This window comes from Crocodylus porosus, unplaced genomic scaffold (assembly GCF_001723895.1).
Source record: "Crocodylus porosus isolate Cpor-Errol unplaced genomic scaffold, CroPor_comp1, whole genome shotgun sequence".
NCBI classification, from domain to species: Eukaryota; Metazoa; Chordata; order Crocodylia; family Crocodylidae; genus Crocodylus; species Crocodylus porosus.
The window spans coordinates 48,443,611-48,471,179 of NW_017728951.1; the positions used below are offsets into that span (position 1 = coordinate 48,443,611).

The window sequence follows — 27,569 nt, forward strand, 5'->3', positions numbered from 1 at the left end:
CTGCCAAGGCAGGGGGTCGGACTAGATGATCTACCTAGGTCCCTTCCGACTCTAGCTACTATGAAACTATGAAACTATAAGTGACTTCACCTCTCCTGTTCTTTGTCTGTCTTTATCTATTTAACGTGTAAGGGACGGTCTTTATGTATTAGTACAGAACCTTAAAATAGATGTTATGTGCTACTACAACATAATAAATGATTGATTTTTAAGATGACTGACAAATGGTAAAGAAGCTTTGATCTTGTAGCATCAGTGACATGACTAACTATTAAATAAGGGCCTGATTTATCATCTAAGAAATTCAGTGGGGAAACTTATTTTCAAGATGCATGGGAGGTGGCTCAACCCTTGAAGCTGGTGCCCATTCCTGGCACTAGCCCACATGACAGAGAGCAATATCACAGATAACCAGAGTGCAGAAGCAGTCCTGGACTGAGCCCATAGAGCAGTGGTTTTCAACCTTTTATGACTTGCGGACCCATAAAAAAATGTTGAATGGAGGTGCAGTCTCCTTTTGAATGATACATGTAGGTATTCACATACTTTTGATTGATTATAGTTACCTTTTGTGGACCTCTTAAACAGACATAGTCTGCAGACCCCCAGGCGTCCACAGACCAAAGGTTGAAAACCACTGCCATAGAGAGATTGGGGTTAAGCACCAGACAAGAAATTTAATATACACAGAACATCTTTCGTCTGTATAAAACTGAAACCAACAACTTAAAAACTCCTAAAAACTCATTGTGTACAAGCACACCTTCATACAACCCAAGCCTTTAAGGGTAAGCAGGATAGGTAGCCACCTATTCTGTTGAGAAGTTAGGGGAAACAAAAAAGCAAGTTCACAAATGTGACACATTTATTGTTCACTGGCAATTCTTATTCTGTCTTTAAATTTGTCAGTGAGCTATGTTGCAGTACTTGATGTTGGACGACAGCAGATGACAGGCAATGTTTTGTAGCTGAATGAGTCAAATAACTTGTAGATGTATGCACATGCTGTTGACTGATGGCTTTCAGTCTTTCACAGCAGCCAGACTGAAGATCAGAGTGACAATCTTGCGAAAAGAAATGTTTTTCCGTAACCAAATATCACAAAAGGTAGGACTTCTGTGATTTCTGAAAACCACTGTTTTGCTTCCAGTAAGTGCATCAGAGCTCTTTTAGATGCAAATATTAATCCATTCAAAATGTCTGTGTTCCTATTGCTGTTTACTCCTTGTAAACTATCATTCTAATAAGAAATTTGCAAATTATTGGTTTAACATCCCCCTCCCCAAAACAAGGCTTGGAGCAGAGAACCCAATTTAGAAATCTAACAAATGTAGATGATAAGGCTATAGATTTAGGGGCACCCTGGGTATTTCCTGTCCCTGACCACACACAGCTTACTTTCCTGTCAGCACAGTCTTAAAGAAGGCTGTAACCAGCCCTGCCTATTGCCTGGTCAGGTGGGTGATGTGAATTTTAACCCATTTAAACCACTTACCATAGCACTGAGAGACCTCATCCTGATAATATTCTTTAGTCTAAAGGAATTCAAGCCATAGCTTACCCTGTCAGGAGAATGCATTAACTATTAACTCAAAGGCTGGACCGACTGTTCCTTTTACATAAAGCACTCATTTTTAACATAACTAATAACCCCGAATGCTAAGATTATAATCTAAGACTCTCCCTAATAGATGAAAGCCAAAACCACTGGGCTGCAGTCAGGGTCACTTCTCTTCTTTCTCCTCCTGGCCTCACCATTGCTGTCTGGCCTGACCGAAAAATTAGAAATAACCCTAAGGAGCAGACATCAGAACCTGAATTTCGCAACTGTTTGTACAATAAAAGTTCAAAATTGTTGTAATTTTCAAATTCTTTACTTTGTTTCATAGTTACACACTTGCCAATGAGTGGTGAATCATTTTCTTAGGGTGTGTCTACACAAGATGCTTAATGTACAAAGGCCTAGTTCTGCTGCGCATAGCATGCAGGACAAAAACCATGCTAATATGTTAATGCGCAGTAGTATTAGTCTACTTCCCATTAAGTGTCACACAGAAAGCATGTGCTTGCACTGCTGCACACTACAGCAGCCTACAAATACTAAATGTAATGCACAGTAGGCACTATGCATTAATGAATGTGTAGACGTGCCCTTAGTATTTTAGTGGAAACTGGGGAGTTAATGGGGAGAGCAGCAAAATGTACTCCTGCCTATCCCGGAAAACAGGCAATGATTGTATGTAAAATTTTCTGCAAGTTTGTCTTTAAAAAGGAGGCGAACAGAGCACTCTCTGCAAGAAGGAATTCTACAACTAGAGCGCACAGTTCTATACACTGAGGAAAGGTTGCAGTAATGCACTGGACTGGGACCCGAAAGACCTGGATCCAGTTCTGGCTCCACACGCCAAGCAACCTTGGCCATACTGGCCATATCATTAAATCTCTGCTCTCCTTTTGCAAACTGGAGATTGTATCTCCATGGCTGCCCGTCTCGTCTGTGTCCAACGAGAGACGATGAGGCCTGATCTTGTAAATGCAAGCATAATTTCCCAGCTTCCATGAGCACTTGATTGTAAGTGTGGCAAATTGAGAAACTGTCTGATTCTCATTTAATGAACTATTAAACAGCAGCAAAGGGAGAAGCAATTGACTCCCTGAGCTCAGCCACAGTCATCCAGGTCTTTATGTTTAAGCTGGAATTGGAATCCGCAGCATTTGGCAGGAGCTCTGTGCAAAGATTTTCAAGTAGAGGAACTGGGTAGTGTCAGCTGTTCAGTAATAAAGATACCAGCTGCCCCAGGTTGAATGAGACATAGCCTGAATGTTAAGAAAGAAGCTCTTGAAATTAGAATTGAAGTGACTTTAAGACAAAGCAAAGATGTGTGGCAAGGATATATGGAATACTCCTGCTTGTGGTTTCTGGAGAGGACATACTCCTCTCTTACCCTATTACTCATCTCATCTGTTCACCACTTGTAGAATAAATAATTTTAAAAAACACCTTTTTAAGTGTGTATGAATCTGTGAGAATACGAATGAAACTGATTCTGTGTAGAAGTACCAGCAGCTTTAAAGGCTTGTTTAATATTTGGTGTGCAGATGCCAAATAATTTGTGAGTTTATTAAATTTTGAGATAATGTGCTTCATCACTTGGTTGATTCCCTCTCCTATGATACATGCCGTATCTATACTCCACAGGAGTTTGAAAAATCCATGTGTACACACAAGATATCATTTATCTCCTTTTTGGAAAATGCTTGATTAGAATTTCTATTTGTATAATCATTAAATGCTGAGCATGGCCACAGAAAATTGCATTGTATGAATGCTACAAAAAGAGGTTATTATTATTCCACTCCACTTGGCCTGTGATCCTCAGTTCAGCTCATGACCCCATTCTCACAGGTGTTACACAGATACCTAGAAAGCAGCAGAGAACTCACCCAAATTGTTAGTGAAATGAGTGCTGCTGTCTTGTCTCTCTACATTCAGTGCCCCGTGCACTATCTTGTACTGCCTATCCTCTCACCCAGTAACTTCTATAGAGGGCTGCTTACCAATAGACATTAAAGGAGATGGGAATTTAAATATTTCATTCCAAGTACACATTTTTTCATTGTTTGTTACTGTCTGATACTCAACATATAGTTTCATATTTGCTAGGGTTGGAAGGGACCTCAAAGGATCATTGAGTCCAACCCTCTGCCAGTGGCATGAGAAAGTGCTGCGAACATGTGACCTCAGCCAGGTGCCTGTCCAGTCTCCTTTTGAAGACCCCCAAGGTAGGGGAGAGCCTCCACCTCCCTTAGAAGCCCATTCCAGATTCTGGCGACCCTAACTATGAAGAAGTTCTTTCTCATGTCCAACCTAAATCTGCTGTCAGCTTGTGGCTGTTGTTTCTGGCTATCAAAAGAAATTAGTTAAAAGCTACAGTTTAACCAGTCATTGGTCACCTATAAAAGGAGAAAGAAATTTGCTAACATTAAATTGAGACAGTTGCTTTCCCTGGAATGCTTGTGGAATCTCAGTTATTGCAAGTTTTTAAGTGCACGCTAAATTGGCATTGGTTAAGGATAGCTTAGATGGGGATGGTCCTGCCTTGAGTAAGGGTTTGGACTAGATGCTCAATTCCCATCCTATGACTCCCTGATTCCAAAATGTGATCTGCCAAAATAGGGGTTCTTTAATTAAAAACTGGCCAGACATTGCTCAGATAAAGACTATCTGCATTCTTTTATTTTTTGGTAACCTTTTATTATTGCTCTGAGTAAATTCACCAGGAGTTGGCATGGCCAGGCACTGAATGCTAAACAATGTGCAAATTTTAATTCTGTGGAAAGGGCTGTAATTTAGCTTGCAGATACTTGCTAATTATTCTGCAGCACACTAACCTTATTAACATGCTGTTGTTTTGTTGCAGCTGTTAATTAATGCTCTGCAAGGGGTTTTGTGGATTCTTAAGTGTAAGAACTGGTTCTGCAGCACCCCTAAGACCCACCTGTTGTTCTCTGTACTTTAGGCTCCACAATTATGCATGTTTCTAATAACAAGGTAAGTTCCACTTTCCTGACTGAGGCTAAAAGTATCTCTCTCCCTCCAGTATTTAAGCTGATGATTGGAGTCAGCTGCAGCCTTTTCTCTCTAGCAGAAGACCTAGGTCAAAGAGAATTGCATGTTTATCCTGCCTGAGGCTCCAGCTGTTCCCACAAGAGTGCATCTCATGTTCTCGGTAGTAAAGATGTTAGATTAACAGAGGATAGATATGGGTCAGATGTGGTGAGAACCATAGTGTCTTATTTAAATAATGGCAAAATTTCTCAGAGCTGACTACATCAGGTAAGTGCTGTTAAGCAAAGTATGTGTGGCCTTGTGCAAATGAAGAGAAATGTATTAACCACACACCCCAAGAGAAAGTTCTTGTTTTGAGCTTTCTGTAGTGAATACAGCAATGTAACCCATGCAACAATCCCACCAAGAGATATTATGCTCATTAATATTGACTTGGGCAGAGGCTTTCAACCTCCAGCTTGAGAGCCAAGTGTGGCCCATGGGGCTCTCCGCAAGTCAGGAAATTTGGCACTGGGAGAGCAGTGGCTATGAATAATGCCACTTCTCCCAGCTGCCAAATTCCCAAGTCCTGTGCTGAGGTTGGAACCAGGCCATGCCCCCTTCCTTTCGCACAACCAAATCAGGGCTGGGCTATGCCTCCCTCTCTGTAGAGCTGAATCTGGGATGGCCCCCTTCTCCTTGCAAGATGGGGCCATGCCTCCTCCCTCTGCATGGCTGGAGGGCTAGGTGGGAGCCAGACTGTGCTCCTTTTCCCCATGCAGTTGGATCAGGCCTGGGCTGCCCCATTCCCCCCCACTGCATGGCCGGATGGGGCCCCACCATGCCCTCCCTGGGCACAGATTGGAACCCCACCCCCAGATCCAGCCTACAGATGGATCATGCACTGCCCAGCCAACCAGCCAGCTGGCCAGAAAGGTTTAGCACCACTAGATTAGGGGGATAATATAATTGTAGGCACTTGGGTCATGAGGTTTCAGAGGGTTTGAATGGGACCAGCACCAGTGAAGAGTATTTGTTAAAGTAGCCTTGACTAGCTTCAAGTTACATACAAACTTGTTTGGGTTTTCTTGCTTGGTGGAAAATGGAGAGGATGAGAGATAATATTTGGCTAGTACCTCCTTCTTTGATCATGGATGTTAAGATATCAGACCATTACAATTTGCATGTGATAACTCTATGGATTATTATGCAGTTTTAAACATGCCATGAATAGTTGTATGTTTAATACCATCCCCACTCAGCTTATTGGCTCCATCATGCTAGAGCAGTAAAGTCCAGAAGGATAGATGGTCCATGTTGTGGGGGGCGCATGTCTGGGAGCAGTGCATGCTGAGATGCTGAAGGACTGCAAATTGCTCATAATGACTCCATGGAGCAGTCTGTTAACACAACAGGAGCTACCTGATGCCAGCTGGTGATACTCTTCATCTGAAGAGGCATAACTCGGAGATGTTCAGAGTTCATTTAGCCTTTCTTTTCCTGCTTTAATGTGCAGATGCTCCCATCTTAGGAGCATTTAACAGGTGGGAAATATAACATATAACAACTCCCACAGAATACTCTTGGGTATTATGGAGGGCAAAAGCTTCTCCTAGAATGAATGCAAAAATAACTATGTTGCTGGACACTGTGACCCTGGGCTTCACTCTGGTCTCCACACTGATTAACAACACAGTTGGTGGTGCATGCAACTTCATCACTATGTAAAGCAGTGGTTCCCAACCTTTTTTTTGCTGTGACCCGCTGCTGAAAGCAGAGTGTAGCAGTGGCAGTGGTTCCACTGTTACACATATAGACTTTTTGCCTATTGCTTTTAATCTTAGGTATTTTCTTGAGTTTTGGATTGCCTTAAGAAACTCTATTTTGTATTGCTCTGTAGTTTGACATAAGTGCTCGACCTTTGTATGCTGCATGTGTGACAGAATGGGTGAGTGTGTCTGTGTAAAAGGAAAACATCAGCTGGTGACTGGCTGAAGAATGCAGACAGATAAAAGACCAAAACAAGAATAATCCGCCCCAGAACAGCGAGAGAACAAGGAAGAACACAATGATAACACAGTGAAGCCCAGAGGACTGAGTGAATTGACAAGATGGGGCGAGACATATTGATTTTGGGTCGTCTTCTCCATGTCATTCTGGAGCATTGGTTCATTCAATGAGATGGACCGGCAGGCCAGCTCCTATTTGTGATCAATTTGGCTGGCCAGTAAGTCTATCCAAGTACTGATAAGACTGGTAACATATAACAGTGCAGAACAGAAATTGGGATATGAATGTGGGGGGCGTGTATTAAGCACTTAATAAATGTGGCATCTTGCCTTATCCTCCCTCATAAGGTCTTGCTTGTGATTTGAGCATTTGGCAATTTGTGTAACATGGGGGCGGTGGAGATCCCAGCACAAGGTGCAGCTTGTCCTTTGTGTGCAGCACCACTGGCATTGCCCCCACAACCCTCACTTGGGTTGTGACCCAAGGTTGAGAACTACTGATGTAATGTGTTGTGACATTCTGTCCCTGACCTAGCAGCTTTGGAGTATAGTGCTGATTTACACCAAAACCTGTTCCTCGCTGGAAAATATTGTGGCAAAGTGGGAGTTAGAAGCAGGGATACTACAGAAAAGCCAAGATTTAGTCTTTTGTTTTCCCTTGGCCCTTCTGTGTGAACAGGAAATTCTGTTCTACAGGAGCCTGTCTACCTTATGCTGCCAGATGTTACTGCTGCTCACCACAGGTATAAAGTAAGTGGGCCAAGATGAGTTGGCAGTTTGTCCAAAGCAGGATATTCTAGAATACATGTATATCCCCAAGTGGTACCGCTGATACAGTTCATTGGGAAGATCAAGAAAGAGGTCAAAGAGTTTAATTTGAAGAGTATCTTGTGCTGAGGTATGTGTCTAGGTAATTGGGCAAGAGTTGCATCCAAATGTTTTCCTGAAACTCAGTTTTCTGTTTGTATTCTCAAACAGATTCTAGCTAGAAAAGAAATCCCAGCCTACCTGCATGCACATTCTTAACTAACATGACAAGAACATCTCTGCCCACTGCTAAGCAGTAAGTGAATGCAGTTTTGGGGAAAGCATTTTTGCCTCTTGCCGCTCATTTGAGTTTGAGAAGAAAATTGTGCCTAGGATGGTAAAACAAGACTTGAAGCCCTTAAGATAGAACTTTAGTACTTGGAGTTAGAAGCAGAAAAGAGTTCTGGCTAATAGTATAAGCCTGGCAGTCTCTGAGTACTCTCCATAGCTATTCATTTGTGAGGAATTATTGAGAGAAATTAAAACCATATGTGACATCTTCCTTGTTCTAAACTATTGCAGTAGGGTTTAAATTGGATCCGGATCCTGTTATCTTCATTTTCACATGATACATAGTGTTTATATGCAAATTCAAAAGAAGGAAGCATTTTATGCGTATGGATTGCATTTGGATATGGCCCCTTGCATGTATTAGCTAGTGCATGATTCTGGAAGATAGAGACACACCATCAACTTATCTTCTCCAGAATAGGCCAAGAGCTTGGCTTTATCCTCTTAAAGTCCAGAGAGTCCAGAGAAGAGCCACGCACATGATCAGAGGTCAGGAAAACAGATCTTACGACGACAGGCTGAGAGCCATGGGGCCCTTTAGCCTGGAAAAGCGCAGGCTCAGGGGTGATCTGATGGCCACCTATAAGTTTATCAGGGTGACCACCAGGATCTGGGGGAACATTTGTTCACCAGAGCGCCCCAAGGGATGACAAGGTCGAACGGTCATAAACTCCTGCAAGACCATTTCAGGCTGGACATAAGGAAGAATTTCTTTACTGTCCGAGCCCCCAAGGTCTGGAACAGTCTGCCAGCGGAGGTGGTTCAAGCACCTACACTGAACACCTTCAAGAGCAAACTGGATGCTTATCTTGCTGGGATCCTATGACCGCAGCTGACTTCCTGCCCTTTGGGCAGGGGGCTGGACTCAATGATCTTCTGAGGTCCCTTCCAGCCCTAATGTCTATGAAATCTATGTCTGCTCCAAACACAAATATGGTGTCACTAACTTAGAAATAGTTGAAGGCAGTGGGGCATTGATGAAGTCAAACTCCGAAATTATAACATAAAGAATGAAACTTTTGGAAGCCAGCCACTCTGAAGAAAATATCAGAAAAACTTAAGAACTGACATATGCCCAAATCAGAATTCTGCAGGGACAGACTTCTGACTAAAGGAGGCAGATGAGTTTGTAAGTAAACAAGCTGAGAGGCTGCTCAGTATAAGGTAGGTATCTAACAGACCTAGTCAAATCTAAGTATATTTCCCCTCTTTCTCCCATCTGCCATTTGACACCCCCAGTCAAACCCAGATAAAGGACTTTGCACTACATCCTGCTATTACTTTCAGCTGCATTTATAAAAACAATACAACACGTGGTTAATTTGGTCTGGGTCAGCAAGAGGGCTTTCTAAAAAAATCCACGTTAGCAGAAACTCATGGTCTCCTGCTTACTTGCGAAAGGAGAGGGTGCCTATACTGTAAATACAGGTACTAAGGCTGGAACAAATCAGTCCTGGAAATCATACATTTGTTGATTAAAGTTCGAAAAACGTATTCCCAGTGCTCTTGCTTTGCTAATGCTGATGAATCAACTTGCACAGAAAAGATTAGAACCTTTTCCCTTTCAATCCCTGCCAAGTGCATGCATGCTGCCAGTTCTGTTATTGAGAATGTGCAATTCTGTTTTGAAGAACCTGAAGAGCCAGCCCTTCTAAATGCTGCAAGCACTGATGTATTTCATATACAATTGTATAGACATGCCTAAACTTTCCAATATGACAAATGTTTTGGGTTTTTTTGAATGACTAACCTGAGATGATTTATGGGAACTTGACATTCTGGTCACTCCAAATCACTAGTTGCTCTGTGTAATAAGGCAATAATGTTATTGACTGCATGATTTCTAGCTGTCAGGTCCTTAAACAGACACAATTTTGATATCATCTTCTGAGCTGTTGTAGTTACTTTGCAGATTATATCAGTCAGATATTTTGTAAACAGTGTTTCAAAACATATTGCAATGTTAGCTTTAGGCCAAATTCCTCTCTGAGAGCCAGTCAGAAGCAGGAGTCATACTATTTCCTGTAAACAAAATGCAAAGCATGTTGTTAAAGCCTAGACTTGTAACCCTGCATGTTAGTATCTAAGGCTAGGTACAGACATTCAGAAGCCTGAGGTGGAATTGATCTAAGTTGCATGGTTTTTTATGAACAGCGTAGTTTAGATCAGTAGCAAACGTTCACCCTTTACTGGGAGAGCAGGGGGCAAAACTTAGACCGGGTTCCACCATTTTAAAAAAAGTCCATGTCAGCCAAACTTTTGTTATGTTATGGAGATAGACCAGTTTCTGATCACTTATATTGATAAAAGTGTAATGTCTGTACCTGGCCTAAAGGTTCAAACTCTTAAATCGCTGACCTATTTAAAATAGGTGGAGTAGGTTTTATTGATGGTGCTGTTGCAGTACAGCTTGTAACTAGGAGAGGGAGCAGGCAATTTGAGAATCTTTGAATCACTCTTAACAAGACTTTTTACCCCCTAGAAATTAATAGGAGAAACAGAAACTAGAATTGGAAAAGGCTTCCTGGATCAGAGTCCATCCTGCTAGGGAAGGATTTAGTTTTTTGATATAAGCCAATAAATATAATACGTTTGACATTGTCCAGCTGGTTAAGAAGTACCATTGCAAACTAAGCCAGGTTCTTAGGGAATTGGTTTGTTGAGACAACAGGACTCCTCTTACAAACACTCCATGCCTTCTGTCACTGCCTACAGCTACCTTCCACAGCCTGGTGCCATGATCACCATCATATTCTAACACAGCCAACTGGGTTTTCTCAAATTTTCTCACTCTTGCCACCACTGGGTGATTTTTCATTTTGGTACCATAGAGATCTCCAAGCTACAGGCAGTATTAGACTCTAGGTCTGTGTAACTGGGTGAGTAAAATGCCACTGACCTGGCCACCTGTGCCTATACTAGTATGCCTACTCTTCCTAGGAACTGGCATAAAGGACTATGTAAAGAGCAAGACAGAATCTGGTTGATAATTTTCACTAATGTGTCTGGTTGTTGCCATGTCAAACCAAAAAAATGACTGTTTATATGGGTCTGTTCGATTTGGGGTGATGTCAATTTCAGACACCTGCACGTGTTACCTGCTGAGGGTTCTTCTGTGATTTAAAGTCTGGAAGCCTGCACACCTGAAACCACAAATGAACAGCTTGCATAACTGCAACCAGATGGACTGGTCTAATCCCAGCTACACGAGAAATTTCAATTATTTGCTCCCAGGACTAAGTATGATATCACCACCTTAAAAAAAAATCCCTATCTACTACCATTTCCCAGGTCTGCGTTTTTGCTGCTGTTGATGGTTAAACTTGAACTACTCAAATTCTAATTTGAGTGAGACTGGTCACATTGTAAGGTCACAATGGAATCTCTGCACACTGTGTGCAAAACAGGTCTCGAAGAATATCCCATAGTTCTTTGCACTGCAACTCTGTGAATTTCTTCCAAATGAGTTGTGGGGAGAAACTGTTCATCATTTCTGGACACATGAAGAGAACTAACGCAGGACTTCGGTGGTTAGCACCATCTGAGTGCAGCTAGCTTGCATCCACAATGCAGAGCAGAGTGTTATTAGCTCTCTCCAGCTTCAGCCTGTCTCCTCAGGGGCTCAAAAACTTGAGTTAGAATTTTTGTAGTAAGAGTTTCCGGGTATGTCTACATCAGTGGTGCTCAAACTTTTCACACAGGGAACAAGATGGACAGTGCCTGGTCCATCTGCAGGTCGGAACCTGCTAGTGGTTCCAATCTGCTGCCTAAGGTGGGCATGGGGGGGGCCCCCCATCCAGCCATGTGGAGGGAGATGGGGGGCAGTCCAGCCCTAATCTTGCCCCATGGGGGAAGGGAGCCTGGCTTTGATCTGACCCTACACGGGCTTGGGGTTTGGGAATCTGGCAGTGGAGGACCGGGGAGGGTGACTTTATTAATGGCCATTGTTCAACCGGTTGCCAAATTTCCCAACCCTTGTGGAGCCCTCTGGGCTGGATGCCAAGGCTTCATGATCCATGGTTGGCCCACAGACTGGAGGTTGAGCAGCCGTGGTCTACACTGTATTGTCCCTGCTATTGCACATGCAAACTCCCAAGCATGCCAAGCCCATCTACTCCCATGTGTATGTTCCAAACCTGGAAATACAGCAGTAAAGCTGCTCTGGGGATGGTTCTGGATACTCCTGAGCCAGCTGGAGAGTAAATATAATGAGTGGCAAGGGAAAGATATCTCTGATGTTGCTTCCCCATTACATTTCTAAATTTGGCACGTGTAAATGGAGAGGGGGGAAAGCATGCTCAGAGGCATTTTCCATCAACAACAGCAGGAGGTGGAATATGTCTTGAGGTAGTGGAAATACTCATATTATAATTCAAGTTAACTTCGCAACGAAGACAAAGCCCATGGTTGCTTGCACAGTTAGCACTACATTGGATGTGCCATTATTGATTTAACCCACAAATAAAAAGAGCCTCTTAGATTGGACCCTAGAACCCGCTCATCTGTATTCTAAAACAAGCCCAGATTTTGGCACTAAGAGGCCTGTGTGACTAGAAAAGCATCCAGTGTTTCAGGTCAGGATTTAAGTTTGTTTGCAGAAAGCAATTGGGCCAACAGTTTGGCCAACAGCTGCTTACACCCAACAATAATTCTCACCAAGACTCTGAATCCCACACTTAAGCCAGCATCTAATGAAGCAGATTTTGTAGATTCCAAAGCTGGTCTTTCTCTGATTTATCTTAAACTAAAGCAACAGTTTTCTGGTGGATGGTAGCCAAGGGTGGAGTGGAGCGGAGCTATTCAAGAACGAAACGTGCCAAAGGGGCTAAGGGAATTAGGTTGTTGTAATTCAGTCTAGTAAGAGCCCATGCATGCAGACCCATGTTAGTAAATATTATGATTATCTTCCAAATACGCTTCCTACAAACTATCTTAATCTCTGAAATATGCATATGACTGACCAGTTTTAAAGGCCAGTTAATATTTTAGAGCGGACATGTTCTCTTCCATGTGCTAATAACTGTAAAGCTTTAAGGAAATTTTATTTACTTGACAAAACAAATAACGATTACCACTTGGTTAAGCAAACTCATTCTGCAAGTACATATGTGGAAAGAGGTTTCTGCTAGTAGATGGTTCTTTAATTTTGATTGAATGGCTGGAAGCTGAAACTGGACAAATTGAGGCAAGAAAATAAGGTATACATTTTTGAATGGGGGCAGTTAATCATTGGAACAACAAACCAAGAAAACTGGTTTCTATGTTATTTGTTCTCTTTAAATCAATACCATCTTCAAGACTCAGTATAACTCAAACAGGGGTTATGGCGCAGTGCAGAAACTACTGGGCAGGGTTCTTTGGCCTACATTGTGGGAGGTGAGGCTAAAAGATCTTAATGATTCCCTTTGGTCTAAATCTCTGAAACACTTGCATCATTTTATGACCACTGTGGTTTTGAAAGTTCGGCTGCAATATTTTTGAGTTTGTATTGTGATCAAGAAAGGATAAAAACAAGACAGATCACAGGTCAAATGAAAGACAATTGAGACTGAAACGAGAAGCAGATGGCATGTAGGGGAGAGTAAATGTATCTAACAGGTAGAAGGGGAGATGAAATAAAATGGCAGAGGCAGGAAAACATATGTGAAGTTTATGCAGAAGGCACTCATTTGTACCAGCTTGGATCCTCCTGTAGCACGAGCTTCCCCTTATATAGAAAAAGATTGTTTTTAAAACGTTAAAGTCCCCCTTGAGGCAGTGGGAGGTAACAATGGGTTTAGGTAACGGAAAGCAAAAAGTTCATGAACTTAAGTCCTTTTGGTGAACCAAAACAATGTTGAGATACTAGCACAGCCCTGATCTAGCGAGGGATTTCCCAGTCCTAGCTCAAGGGATTCCACACCTAAAATAGGGTTGTGTCTGTGGCAGGGCGCCGTGGGTGCCTGCCACTTGAAGGACCAAACCAAGTGGCCAGCAGCTGTTTAACTGCGCCAGCCATTTTAGATCCATGGTTGCTTATGTAAACAGGGCAGTTTGCTGTTGCTAAGGCTGGTAGTAACATTGCCTGGCTGCAAGGCTTCTTGGAACATCCTGGAGGTAAGGGCAGGAGCTGTAGGAGATGGTTTGGAGGCCCCTGGCCCTGGCCTAAAACTGCACCCTGCCAGGAGTGGGTGGCCTGGTGGGGCCCTCAGTGGTGCAGGAGCCCCCAGGAAATGGCAGGCCAGTTACCACCCCAGTGAAAGGTGAGTAGGAGTGCCTTAACCCCAGCCCTCATCTTTGAGTAGGCCATATTCTATTAGCATAAGAGCAGGGCAGGCCAGGTAAGCTTCTGGAGGCACCTGCGCCTGGTGGGGGAGTGACCCTGCAGGGCCAGGCATGCTTCCAGGAGCACCTGAGCTGGGAATGGGGTACCCTGATCCATAAGTGCAGCCCTGAGGTACTTGACTGGTCAATGCTGGGGGCCAGGACCAAAGGGTCAAAAGGGCCAGGGGCCCAACGCAAGGGACACCCACGAAGAGCTAAGCAGCTCAGGGTCCCAGCTGGGCCCAAGATGGGGCCAGGGCTTACAGAAGCCTAAGGTCCCCAGGGTTGGGGGCCACAGCTAATGGGTGAATGCAGCAGTTTAGCTAACTGCCTGAGATGCCATCTGAGAGGCTTGGGCTGAGGTGTAGGGGTGGAACAGAGCTGAGGATACCACCCCCACAATATCGGGGTGTACAATGGGCAGCCTCCTGCCTTAATTAACAACTTAATTAATTACCAAGGTGTGGCAGGTGAGACATGCAGGCGGCATGCCCAGAGGCAGGTGGGAAGATAGCTCTGTGGCTAGCCAGGGAACACTTCACCACAGTGTTCCGCTTCAGAGGATGTATATATCTTCATACTGTTTTCTTGATAAATTACATGGCTTATATAAGGTGCTGATACTGTTGTTGAACTTGTAGTTTTATGTAAAATAGGCCCACAAAGCCATTCTTCTCAGACCTAAATCCCAGCTCAGTGGAGACCATCAGGTATACTGTATTCTGGTAAACTTGGTGGTGCAAGTGTCATACCCAGCTCACTTCCATCTCCAGGGCTACTAGTATGGCACTATTGCATTCCAATGCTAACTAGTTCCACTACAACCCCTTCAGCAGCTTCCTTATTCTCTCCCTCAACTTAAGCTTGAGATGTCTACTTTTTCACCAAAGCATTCTCCAAAAACCTAAATTCTACTCTGGCGTGTATCCAGGGTTGCCTCTGTCTTGTCAGGGCTGAAACTTTTGGCACTTATCTCATAACTAAGCCCCATGGGGATCTACAAACCAAGAGTTCCTCTACCTACCCAAGATGGAAAACAGATGAGACTTTGGGGCACCTCCCTCTCCAGGACAGCCTAATAACCCCATTAGCCACCTTCTCAAGCTAGTGCCTATATTTGTACTCGCATGATAGAGGATAAAGAATGGATCAGAAAAGAAAATGAATTACTCTGAATATAAGACTTCAGAATCTGAGGTTATCACTAGGGAGGCTTTTACAAATTCTAAATTCCTTTCCTTTGATGAGGAAAATAACGAAAGAGACATCCCCATGGTTTTCTTATCCAGATCAATAAATAGCGGTACAGACCATGTAGCATGTAGGTGCATTATAGCATGAGTTCTTAGCTTTCTTTCCAAAATATCAGGCCCATATACTGCTATTATGAATACATGCTGTATTGTGTGATGGTTTCTAGTGCCTCAGTAGCAAACTCTCATCAACTTTAACACTGCATTTAGCCAGGAGATTTCAAGCATCATTTCTGTCAGAGAAATTCATTACCACAATCCAGCCCTTGATCATCTCCTCATGTGATTACTGCTGTGTGCTCTACATGGAGCTATCCTTCTCATCAATTCCAAAACTGAAACTGGTGTGGATTGTAGTGCATGCTTCTCTTCAGTAATAACATACAAGCTTGATGTTTCATGATCTGCAGGGGCTGGTTATTGAGTTTCCCAATATTGACCTATCTAGGCCCTGAGTACTTCAAAGGACCACCTACTCCTTGTCCCGTGATACCAAAATGGCTATCAGCAGAAGCACTCGGTAACCTTTGATTTAAGAGAGGGCAGGCTGGTGGTGGAACAGTTCCTATGAGGTACCGTGCCTCCATTCTGGGACAAGACTTTTGACCTTCACGCTCATTAAATCAGCATCTGCAGAAGTGAGCTTTTAAGGAAACACCAAGGTAATGACCACTGCTTAGGAACTATCTGCAGATAAGGAAATAAGTAGAAATTTTTTTGAGCTAAAATAGGGCTTGTCTCTTGATCTGGACCTGGAAGGTAGGAGGTGGGATTTCTACTTGGAATGTCAGACATGTAGTGAGTAGGGGTGCACTCATAGAGAATTTTTGGAACCACATTGATGGCCGATTTTATAACAAGCCGTGTCAGCCAATACCAATCCAATTCTGATATGTAGCTGGGCAGCATGGAGAGTGGCATCTGGCTGTTAAGCCCATAGATGTCTGTTGTGAGGGAAGGGGCTACACTCAGGACTATTGTGGGGGAAGAGGCAAAGGAGGACAGGGGAGAGAAAGGGTTTGGGGGGACAGATTCAGGCCCCTGCAGTGAGGGAGGGAGTGGGGCTGGGGAAGGGACAGGAGCTGCACAGCGGGTGTAGGGCAGGGGATGGAGCCAAGAGTGGCTCATCCGGGGGGCATAAGTGGGGTGGCACCCACCACTGCATGCACCCTGGGAGGGCATTGGGGGGTGGGGCAAGTGCTCCTGGATCTGCGTGGAGGGTGAGGGCAGGCTGGTGCTGCAGGCTGGGGTTGTGGCAATGTGGAGTTCTTCCCAGCAGGGGTTTGGGCTGGGGCTGCACATGGGGTGGGCAGCAGCAGTGCTGGAAGGAAGCTATGGGGGGGGCCTGCAGCCTCCTGAAAATTCGCCATAGCCCCCCTCCCAGCACCACTGCCACCCACCCTGACTACAGCCCCAGCCCAACCCCCAACTAGAAAGATCCCAGTGTCCCAGACCCAGCCCATGTGCAGCAGCCCACCCTTACCCTGTACACAGATCGAGGGGTATAACCCCCTATGTCCTCCTGGGGGTGCTCATGGTGGCAGGAGCCATCCCCCCATGTGCCGCTTATGGCTCTGTCCCCCACTCCACCCCAGTTGTGCAGCACCTGCCCCAGCATCAGCCCCATTCCCTCCCTTGCCACTAGGGCCCCGATCTGCCACTTCCCCCCACCACCCTTCCCTCACAACAGGCTTACCAGCTGGACCCGGCTGCTTTACATGCTGCTGGGCTGCACTCCTGGCCACCTGCATGCTGCACTATGGCTGTGCATGCACAGGGCATTTATCAGCCACATTACTGGGCACATCAGCCAAAAAAAGCCAATCGCCGATACAGTCAATTTTCCTTATATTGGTGTCAATCCGATATGGGACCACTGTATTGGTGCACCTCTGGCAGCGAAATTAATTTCCACATTAGTGAGTAATATAAGAGCTGTAGTGGCTTCCATTTGTAAACATGACAATATAGTGGAAGCAAATAGAATCCATGCAAACTTGATTGCATTGGTTTAATTTGTCAAAGGACTTCCTTCAAAGTTTGGTTGGCTGGGTTGGGCTATTCTTCTTTCCCCTCAAGAGTGCTTAAACGCACCTACGGCCTTGCTGCAGCAATGAGTTTTTTTTATCTCTGGGAGATAGGTTACATTTTACTTTAATTATCCATGTGATATAATTAAGATATTCAGTATACAGGAGGATCACAGCATTTAAACCCAGTACCTGTAGTCAACTTCAGCTAAAGTCCATCAGCCAGAGCAGATGGTCTATCTAGCATTTATAAATACAACTGGTTCAAATAAGCAATAAAAAAGTGTATAAATTCCATACCCCTGGCTTTCTTGAGAGTTAATCTTCAAGTTTGTTCGTGTGAAATTTATGAACTCCATAGAATTTAGTAAACTAAAGTGTCCTTAACAGTGGAAAATCTGGAACATGAACTCTTGCTGAGTATATAAAAATCTGGCAAAAAGCTCACCCCTTTCCCTCCTCGACTATCTTTAATTCTTCTCAGGCAATTCAGTCTTTTCTGTTTCCAAATTCTCTCTGTTGTGCAAGATCTTCCATTTTCCTCCCACATCAGAGCTCCCTGATAGAGTGCCTGTACATTCTATGTGGAGCTTCAGTATTCGTGAATTGGAGATGTGAATCAATCATGATTTGACTTAGATTTTGACCCCCTATCCTTTTTTGTACCAACTTAAAACTAAGAAACTGTACGAAAATCTTTGCTATGGATTGGCTCCTATAGCTCAGTAACAATGTTTAGAATCTATGCAAAGTAAAGAACTAGATATGGTGCATGCAGCTGCCTTAACAGAAGGAGATTGATCTGAAGCTGTCACATGCTCTTGGACGTGCTGATCTCCCAGCCCTGGTTGCTGATCAGCACCTCGTTCACATACCCTACCAAGCTTCTCACTGAGCTGCCCAGCTCTGGATACCATACATGAAGATTGGACAATGCAGTATCCTCTAAAGAGGACAGACCATGCTGGGAAAGTGTTACAAACTGTTTCATTTTACTAATCTAAACTAAATGGAATTACCCCCACTATACTTCTTTCCAATTGCTCTCACTCATTCCCCAAATCTGGCTTGCTTATCCAGGCAGAGAAGACCTAGGAGGTACATCATGATTGTTTGGTCATAAAGGACTTATAAATGAGCAACAACCTAGCAGTGAAGACTCTGACCTTGAGACACAGTGCTTCTCAAAAATATGGAAGCCAACCAAGTTTGCCTTGACCCCAACTATATGGGCACCATACACAGTTGTTCATTCAACAAAATGGGTATCCTGTCAGAGTGTCTGCTCCAGTGCACCTGGGTTCCTGGTACAGCTATCAATGAAAAGAGCATAAAAGAAACACATTTAAATAGAAAGCAGGGCACATCCATGCCTGTCCCACGCTACTCCCAAAAGTTACTTCATCTGTAGGGCTGAACTAGAAACAATCAGAAAATAATTCTTTGTTTTGAGTTGACCCAAAGCAGGAATTTTTCTGTTGTGTGTTTTTTCAGCTAGTCAAAAAAAAAAACGCTTTGGGATGAATGCATCATTTAGTATTGAGACATTTTTAATTAAATCAAAGGATAGCATACAACATGATGCAGGCACCATTCACAAACCAACAAGGAAGGCAAGTGGTATTTCCTTACTTCTGTGCCCTGTTGTTGGGATACCACGATCAATGGCAGCTGGAAGACTTAGTTCAAACCTCCTCTGTGCCCAGTTTAGAGAAGAGATTTGAGCTGAAGTTCCCCACTCCCGGCAGGGTGCCCAAAGCATGGGCTCACAGTATATTCTGAGGTAGAGTGTCCTTCTCAACTGAATTTGTTCAACTCTTGGAAGGAAACTAAACAAAACAAAACAAAAAAGACCTCATAGGGCCAGAGGACAGTGAGACTGACTCTACAGACTGGTGGTTAGTGCATTTCAGCTGTCAAGTGGGATTCCTGACTAGTCTCTCTCCCAATTAATGTTTATATTCCCCTGAATTCAACCTGAACTTGTTGATAGTTTTGGATCAGCCAACATGCATTTTTGGTGAACAAACTATTGCCAAAATACTGTATCACAGAGTTCATTGACAGGTAATGAAAGCATCTAAAGGGAATGCAAGTTACAACACCCTACCCAGAAAAACAGTTGGAGACATTTTAAAGATAGTAGCTTGGGACTGGTGGTACAAGTCCGGTGAAGGCTGAATGTTATCAGGGGAGAGTAGAGATCAGATTTTTTTGTTTTTTTCAGGTTTTGCTTGTAATGAGAACTTTCTCGCATGTTAACATCTAAATGTTAAATGCAGTTAAGCAGCAGTGAGAATTAAAACAATGATTGGCAACAGCTATTAGAAAACACATAATACATATAGGCTACAGAGCAAGGTTGTGGTTACAGGGGGACTATCAATCAAATGCCTGAACTGACCAAATAGAAATTTCAGCTAAAAATAGCTTTCAGTCACTATAGTCATCTATAATATCAGCAGAAGATACCCCAGAGCTAGGTTCACTGGCAGTTTACTGACTACCAGTGTGTTCCTATGGTGTTCATCTCTGAAGTAACTGACTGCCTAGAGTTACGCAGGGACACAACTCAAGAATAGAAAATAGCCCAATAATTTCAAACAGTGGAAAAAGAACATTGTGAATGACTGAAAACTTAAAGGAGATATTGTCACATAGGGAAACTCCTTTCTGTTCTCCCAGGACACTAATCTCACAGTGCAAGGTGGTTTTATATTAAGGTGACAACAATTGTAACTATAAAATTCATACCATGTCATATTTCTGAATGTCTGCCAGAAAAAAAAGACAGTGTGTTTCTTCAGTGATTTAAAAAAAAAATTCTTTGCCTGCAATACTTCTCATTACAGCAGTAAATCTAAAACATGTATTTGAAAAACAACATAGGACTTTCTCCTGTTGAAAAATCCTTCCCGCTACTGTGCAAGCACTGCGAGCACAACCTGTGTCAGCTTTATATGAAATCCCCACAAAATAAATTCTCTACTTTTTCCCCATGAAAACCCTCCATCTAAGCAGTCCAGTAGCATACAAGCTGTATGTTACAAGCTTGGAATCACTTACCCCAAAAGCCTTGCTCTTGCGGCACTAAAATAAAAGCCAGAGCCCAAATAAAAAGCATGGTTTCAAAGTCTCCAAGCAGTGACTGGAGATGCCTCTCTTAGTCTGGTAGTGAGAAGAAATGCAGAGTCCCTCCTCAGTTTACACAGGCTCTGTAGTTCAGGCTGTTGTGCTGAGGTTTAGCCAGAGAGCTGGAAGGAAATACTCTAAGGCTGAGCCAAGATTCTTAAGCTGTTCTCTCTCTTTCTTCCTCCTTTTTAAAAACACCCTTCAAACTCCACAAAAGGTCCTGTTACCCAGGCAAGCTGGCTCTAGTCTAAGCCTCCCAAACTTTTTACTTTTGTATTTATTTATACTGAGCATGAATGGAATGTGCTGAAACACTTCAAATCCTGAATATAGGCAAGTGGGGCAGAAAAGGAAGGGGCTGTGTTGCAAATAATCTCCTGATTAGAAGTGTAAGAGGGAAGTGGGTATGTTAGATGTTTATTTCTCCTGTACGATTTTTCCTCCAGCCAGGTAGTTGAGGGTGAACATTTAAGAACATAAATGGCCTTAGACCTGTGATCTAACACGTTTTTTGTCTGTTCTGTTTTGTTTAAACACAGAGAAAAGTCCCTATAAGTGATGGCTAAGTCTTAGATAGCTGACAATTTTATTGGACTAAATATTGTCGGTCTGCAGGTATGATGGTTGTTCCTTTCTGTCTGATGTTTTAAAAGCAATATTGGAACTAATCTGAGGTATGCTTCTATTTTCAGCGTTGAAGCTATCTTAAATCCTCACCTAGATTGGTTTTGGTATTGTCACACAAGAAAATTTCAGTACCACTCACGGTATATCTTGAATTTATGTCTCAGGCATTACTGGGTTGTTTTTTTTAATCAAGGTAATCTGTACTGCCTGGATTAGTGTCTAGTCTCTCACAGACCAAACAACAACTGCGCACCAGAATGAATGCACACCGGAAATCTATTAAAGACAGGAATGCCCAACTACCTGTGGGGGCACATTTCTCACAAGAAAACCACTCTCTCTCCAATCTCTCAGTTCTAATCCTTGAAGGGAATTTACAAAACACTTTTCACAGATAAGCCTATGAACTTGATTTCATCAACCTCTTGGATACAAAAAATCATAGACGAAATACAGACACTGGATTTACGACACATTATATATAACCTGCTTGATATCTGACAACCCAACTACCTCTCCACTATTTGCTTGCTACATTCCTCCCCACCCTCCTGTTTCTCACCCACTGACTCTTCAATTTACATCTTTACTGACTGTCTTTCTTGCATGCAGACCAGCCTCTGGCTTCTTTACTAGTCATTCCATCTAGAAAGAGCACACACCCCAACTGTAGATGCTTCCTCAGCCTGACAAAGGGTTTTTAAACCTGAAAGTTTGCTAAGAAATTTTTTCCCAAATATTTAAGTTGGTCTAATAAAATATACCAGATTGTCTCAAATCACCTTGTCTGCCTATGTCCTTAGGCCAACACAGCTACAACCTACACCCCCGTAAAAGAAGACAGTAACATTTGTGTTTCACAGGAATGATGTGAGTCTTAATCAATGTTTGTAAAGTGGTTTGGGATTTCTGTGTAGCTGGGATATGCACATGTACTGTATTATTCTCTTTTTTTTTGGTAAAGGAATATGAACAGACAGCAGGCAAAGTGTGTGTGAGGGAGCTGAATGAGTTGTGAAGAGAGCTGACAGGTTCTTACAGCCTGTTTGAGAGTCAGGTTCTGCAGTGAACAGGCTGTATGTTGACCCAGATGGTAATAGCTGCTACAGCATTGTGACAATATTGTAACATGAGTTATAGGTGGAGCACAGTAGAAATCCTGTTGTCTGACTGAGCCTGCAGTTAGTATTTTTCTTGGATACTTTTGATTATCTTTGACCTAAACGGGAATGTTAATAAAGGCACAACTTGGATCTGAGTCCCTCATGTCTCTGCTGAAATTCATGAAAACAAAAGCAGTGTTAGATCTTTCACTGTGAGAAACATTTGACTTTTAACAATGAAAGACTGAAAGTGTCATTCAGCCTCTCTGTTGAACAAAACTTAGGCTATGTCTCTTGTGACATATAACAGGCGTTTAAATGCACTTAAAACTCACAATTAAAAAATAAATAAAAATAATAAAATAAAAAGCTTGCAATTAAAGAAATTTTTTTGCAAAAATCTTGTGAAATAAAAGATATCATCTCTACTACACGTCCTGATTGCTTTAAAACTCAAGCTTGCAAGTAAGAGAATATATCCTGAGTGCACTCATATTGTGTCATAGGAAAATTATGCCTTTCCCAGCAAGGGATATCTCCAGATCAGAGTAAGAAACATATGATGAGCTAATGTTGGCATGTTCCATAGAGACGATACGATCAGTTGTAGGCCTGGAGTTGGGACTCACAAACTTTAGCTTGGGACTGGCTTCTGGTGTTGCAAATGTTGCTTAACCACTGGGTGATAAGCATCTGTAACAGGGGTGAGCAATTATTTTGGGCAGAGAGCTACTTACTCAGTTTTGGCAGGCTATCAAAGGCTGCATGGGTAGCCCTGACCTGTGACAGGTGCCCCACCCCTGGCTTCCAGCTTGGGACCAAGGTCCCAGGGCCAGCACCGGTGGGGCCCAACGCAGGGCACAGGCTGCGGGGGGTCTGTGGAGCCTGACTGGGCAGCACCAGCAGGGAGAGGAGGGAGCTGGCCCAGCTCCATAGAGCCCCCGCTGCCTGGGACCCCGCACTCCAGCCCCCTGCTCTGGGCCCCGGGACACTGGTGCAGCCCCGAGCTCCCGCTGGCCCCCCAGCCCCACGGTACAGGTGGGGGGCAGCGCTCAGCCCCAACCCCCTGCTTGCTGCCAGGGAAAAAGCTGGTGCTGAGTGTGGGGAAAAGTGGCCCCTCGCCTGCCCCATGCCCGGGGCTCCCTGCTGCAGCTGCTCGCAGCGCGTGCGTGGCTGTCTGGAGCAGGCACAGGCAGACTACGGGTGGCTGCAGCGTGGGGCGCTGGGCACGGGGCATGTGAGGGACCACTTTTCCCAACGCTCAGCACCGGCTTGTAACCTTGCAGTGGGGTCAGGTTACACGCTGGTGCTGAGTGGGATGGGGAAAGCCTCCCCCACCCCATGCCTGTGCCTGTGCCTGCTCCAGACAGCCCCGCGCGGGCTAGGAGCAGCTGCAGCGCAGGGCACCGGCCATGGGGTGGGCAAGGGACCATTTTTCTCTGTGCAGGAAAGGAGCCCAGGGAAAAGCTGAGCACAGGGAGGGGCGGCCCCTCCCCTGCCCCACGCCTAGTGCAGGCGCTCGCAGCCCGCGTGGGGCTGTCCAGAGCGGGCACAGCGTGAGCCAGGGGAGGGGCCGCCCCTCCCCCCCCCCACCTTACCTGAGCTTCCCGCGCTGGGGCAGCCGCGTGCTCCCAGCCCAGGAACCGCGGCTGGGGGGTGGGGCCGCGCGGGCCCGCTGTTGTGGGAGCCCGCCGGGATTCCCCTGGGTCTTACTGCCCTTGGTGCCTGCCGTTTTTGACAGGAACCAGGAGCAGAGAAATATTAATTTTCTACATTTTTTAGGGGTCCCGTGGGCTGGATAGAATGGACTTGCGGGCCAGATCCAGCCCGCAGGCTGTGTTTTGCCCACCCCTGATCTATAACCATAGCTAATGGAATAATTGTGATTCCAGCCCCAGGACACCACAGGAGTTTTGAGCTGGCTCTGGTTCAGGCTTAGGACTGGGACTGAACAAATCAGTTGATTGTCAATCCCAGGTCCCTGCACTGCATGGGACTCTCGCACTGCCATGACGCAGTGCTGGGGATGGAATGACAATCAGCTGATTGTTGGTTTCAGCCCTGAGAGCAAACTTCAGTCTGCAAATGGCTCCAGTCACATGCTATCAGTGGGATCCGGCACCAGGGGCAGCATTCTCTCCTGGACTTGGCTCCCCGTGTCTCCCCGTGGAGACTGGCTTGGACAATTACTGTGAGACCGATCAAAACATGTCCTAACTTTTTAGCAATGCTTACCATAATCTAAGTAAATCATGTGCTAAGTGTCTGTGTGACAAGGCTCTTTCACTGCAGGTTTTAGTACCATTTGGGTGTTTCCTCTGTGTTGGACCCTTTCTAGGCAAAGAATGCCAAGAAGATCCTGTACATGTATTGTGCGTACAAGACAGAGACTTGAAAACAGGGCACCTATCTTTGTGTGCAATATTCTTGCTTTAGAACTGAAAAACTCCTATGGATCACAGAATTCCATTGGAAAATGCTGATTTAATGGAACCCTGTTGCCTGGCAATGTGTTGATAAGTTGTGATGGAAGCCAGGCAGACCAGCTTGGTTTCCTGACAGCTTGCCTACCAGCCCGCCCACTGGCCAATTGGCAGTCTGTCAAGAAAATAGAAAACTCAGCTGGCTGGGTTCCTGGCTCCCCTTCTGTGTGGATAGATGGGGACATCTCCTTGACTCTTCGGTTGCCCTGAATTTTTTAAAATCTCATTTTGATGCTCTAATTGTTCTTTTTCTTAATCTAAAACATCTATTTTGCAAAAAGTTTCTCCATTCTGACTCTTTTAGTTCCCGTTCAGAGTGAAAAAAATAATTGCACTTGTGAAATTTTCCATGAAGTAAAATTCCAGGTCCCTCACAACTAGAATAAACACATTATATTCAGATGCTTCATGTTTCTCACTTGTGTATATGTGTGTCTGTGAAAAAATACCTTTTTGGGGGTGGGGGACGGGACTAGGTTCTGGTGGTAAAAATGTTGCTTTACCATTAGGTGATAAGCATCTATAACCATAGCCCAGTGGAATGATGCTATGATCTGTCTGTAGTTAGTGGCATGGGTGTGAAATTCTAAAGCTTTAAGATAATTCCCACACTTTTATACTTTAAAAATTCTTTTGCAGAATTCAAAATGTAAATACTAGAGACTGGCAAAAACAAAAACAAAAAGATTGATTTTTACTGAAGAGTTCTGACTGACCTTAATAAAGGGAGTAGGGACGGAAGAAGAGGTGGGATGGGGCGGACAGAACCTGAGGCCAAAAAAGAGACCAAAAAAATCTGAGAACTAAGGACATGGGGCATTTCCTACTACTAGTTCATTTATCATGTTGTTCTTGCAATGCTACTGTACTGGCTGGTGAATGGGTGTGTTTCTCAGTACAGAATTCCAGGTTCCAAAAATACAAATAAAAAAAGATCTCCAAGTATATCAACATGGGTTTTGAAGATCTGTCTCTTGATTTTATATAAGGTTTGAGGCTAGCAATATCAGTGCCTCTGTTTGTAGGTAATGACCTTGTTATATCTATTGAGTGAAATTTAAATGTTCAGAATACAGAATATAAATTAAGCTGAAATTCAGCTATTAAGAACTTCATGCCTAACCCTTGGCCACAGTCATGGGAAAAGCTTATGAAAAATGTAACTAGTTAAAGTTAAAAGTCAGCAGCATTTAAAATTAACTTGCGTTAAGTTAAACGTTAAATGTTTCCACTTTCAACTGGTTAAAAGATAAGTAAAAAGAAGGTAACTAGTTAAAAAGAGAGTAACTAGTTAAAAGTTAAGTTGATTTGTGAGAAATGCATGAAACATGGTGAATTGCCTCTTAGCATCATTTTTCATTTTCAAATGCAATGAGCAGGTTTCTTTTCTATACGCCCACAAGAGCACACCAATTTACTCGGAACTCACCCTGCTGTACCTGAAAACAGTGTTATACTTATCATACAGTTTTCAGAATAATAATTTGCCACTACCTATGTAATGTTAGATCCTTCTCACCCTTTCCACGTGAAGTATTTTGTAAAAGTCAATGCATCATATAGGTATACCAGAATAACAGAAAGGAGATATTCATAGCCAGGTGACAAATGAAAGCCGTTTCCACAGAAAACTTCTGTTGTTACAATTTTTATTGCTTAAAAGGTAACAAAAGGGTATGGCATATGTCTGAATTAGAAATAATGGAAGTGTCTGAAAATCAAAATTAGACTGAAATGAGAAAATCAGTTTAAATGAGAAAAAGAACGTTCAGTTGCATAGCAGAAACTGTTTAAATATGCTTATTGAAGTTCAGAAAAAGCTGCATTTCAAAATTTACATCTGGCAATTTTCCTCTTCTGTCTTGCAAAACTAAGCCCCCACTACTGAGCAATCACTCTACAGAGGCCGATGGTGGAATGCTTGTGTTATAATGGATGAATAGTTTTTTCATAGGCGACATCTCAGATGAGAAGTAATGCTCAGCTTCTTGGGCCCGGGGCTGCTGGTTCTGATCTTCATTAAAATTTTAAAAAGTCATCATCTGCTTCACCCTCACTACTTAACTCCCACTCTCACTGGGATCAACGTGTCTGGTTGCATGAGCTTGTTCCCTGTTCTGCAGCCAATCGGCTGCCCTGTTGACTTCTGCAAATGCACAGAAAATGCCAGCATGAACTAAGGAACTCTGGGACTTGTAGTTCTTAAGAGACCATATCGCATAGGAAGGCACACTACTATGTATCTCAAACAAGAAGTCCTAGAGTTTCAATAAAGAAATACCGTTCCATGCAAGTTCTAGAGAGTGGCTGTGTCAGGAAAAGCTCTGGGAAAGCTGGATTTCATTTTTTTTAACTTATACTTTAAAAAAGTTAGTGTTAACCTTTTTTTAACTGGTTAAAGTTAAAAGTTGACAGCTGAAAAATTTAACTAGTTAAAGTTAAAAGCCATTTCTTTAACTTTTTAACTAGTTAATTCCCATGGCTGCTTGGCCACATAAACTGTTAAAAGCATAAATATGAATCTATTGTGACGGCAGCATTATCCAACGTGCCCCTGCTGGTAATTCACTAGATACTCCCTCCTTATGGCACTAGTCAAACTGGCCAAAAAGGTGAAACCATAGGATATAGCTGTTGTAAGCCTTCTTTCTCACTGATGTCCCCTTAAGTTAACACTTTCACGCTGCATTTTTGAGAGCCAAATTGCCTGAGATTTAAGTGAATAACCATGTACAGGCATACCTCGTTTTATTGCGCTTCGCTTTATTGCACTTTGCAGATACTGCATTTTTTTACAAATTGAAGGTTTGTGGCAACCCTGTGTCAAGCAAGTCTATCGGCGCAATTGTTCCATCGGTTAGCATTTTTTAGCAATAAAGTATTTTTTAATTAAGGTCTGTACATTGTTTTTTTTAGACATAATGCTATTGCACACTTAATAGACTACAGTATAGTATAAACATAACTTTTATATGCACTGGG

At 43.5% G+C, this 27,569-nt stretch overlaps 1 protein-coding gene across 2 annotated transcripts in view; it reads right to left on the reverse strand.

Moving 5' to 3' along the window:
- The window catches only part of PLAC9 (placenta specific 9), a 29,777-nt gene extending 9,063 nt beyond the window's left edge, over positions 1 to 20,714 (reverse strand). Inside the window, exon 1 of one of the 2 annotated variants that reach the window (XM_019555981.1) lies at positions 20,309 to 20,714. In XM_019555981.1, coding sequence (XP_019411526.1) covers positions 20,309 to 20,366 — 58 coding nt within the window. In that variant the 5' untranslated portion in view covers positions 20,367 to 20,714. The remainder of the gene's footprint in view (positions 1 to 20,308) is intronic. The other variant, XM_019555980.1, reaches the window with a different exon arrangement.
- Between the last annotated feature and the right edge of the window lie 6,855 nt (positions 20,715 to 27,569).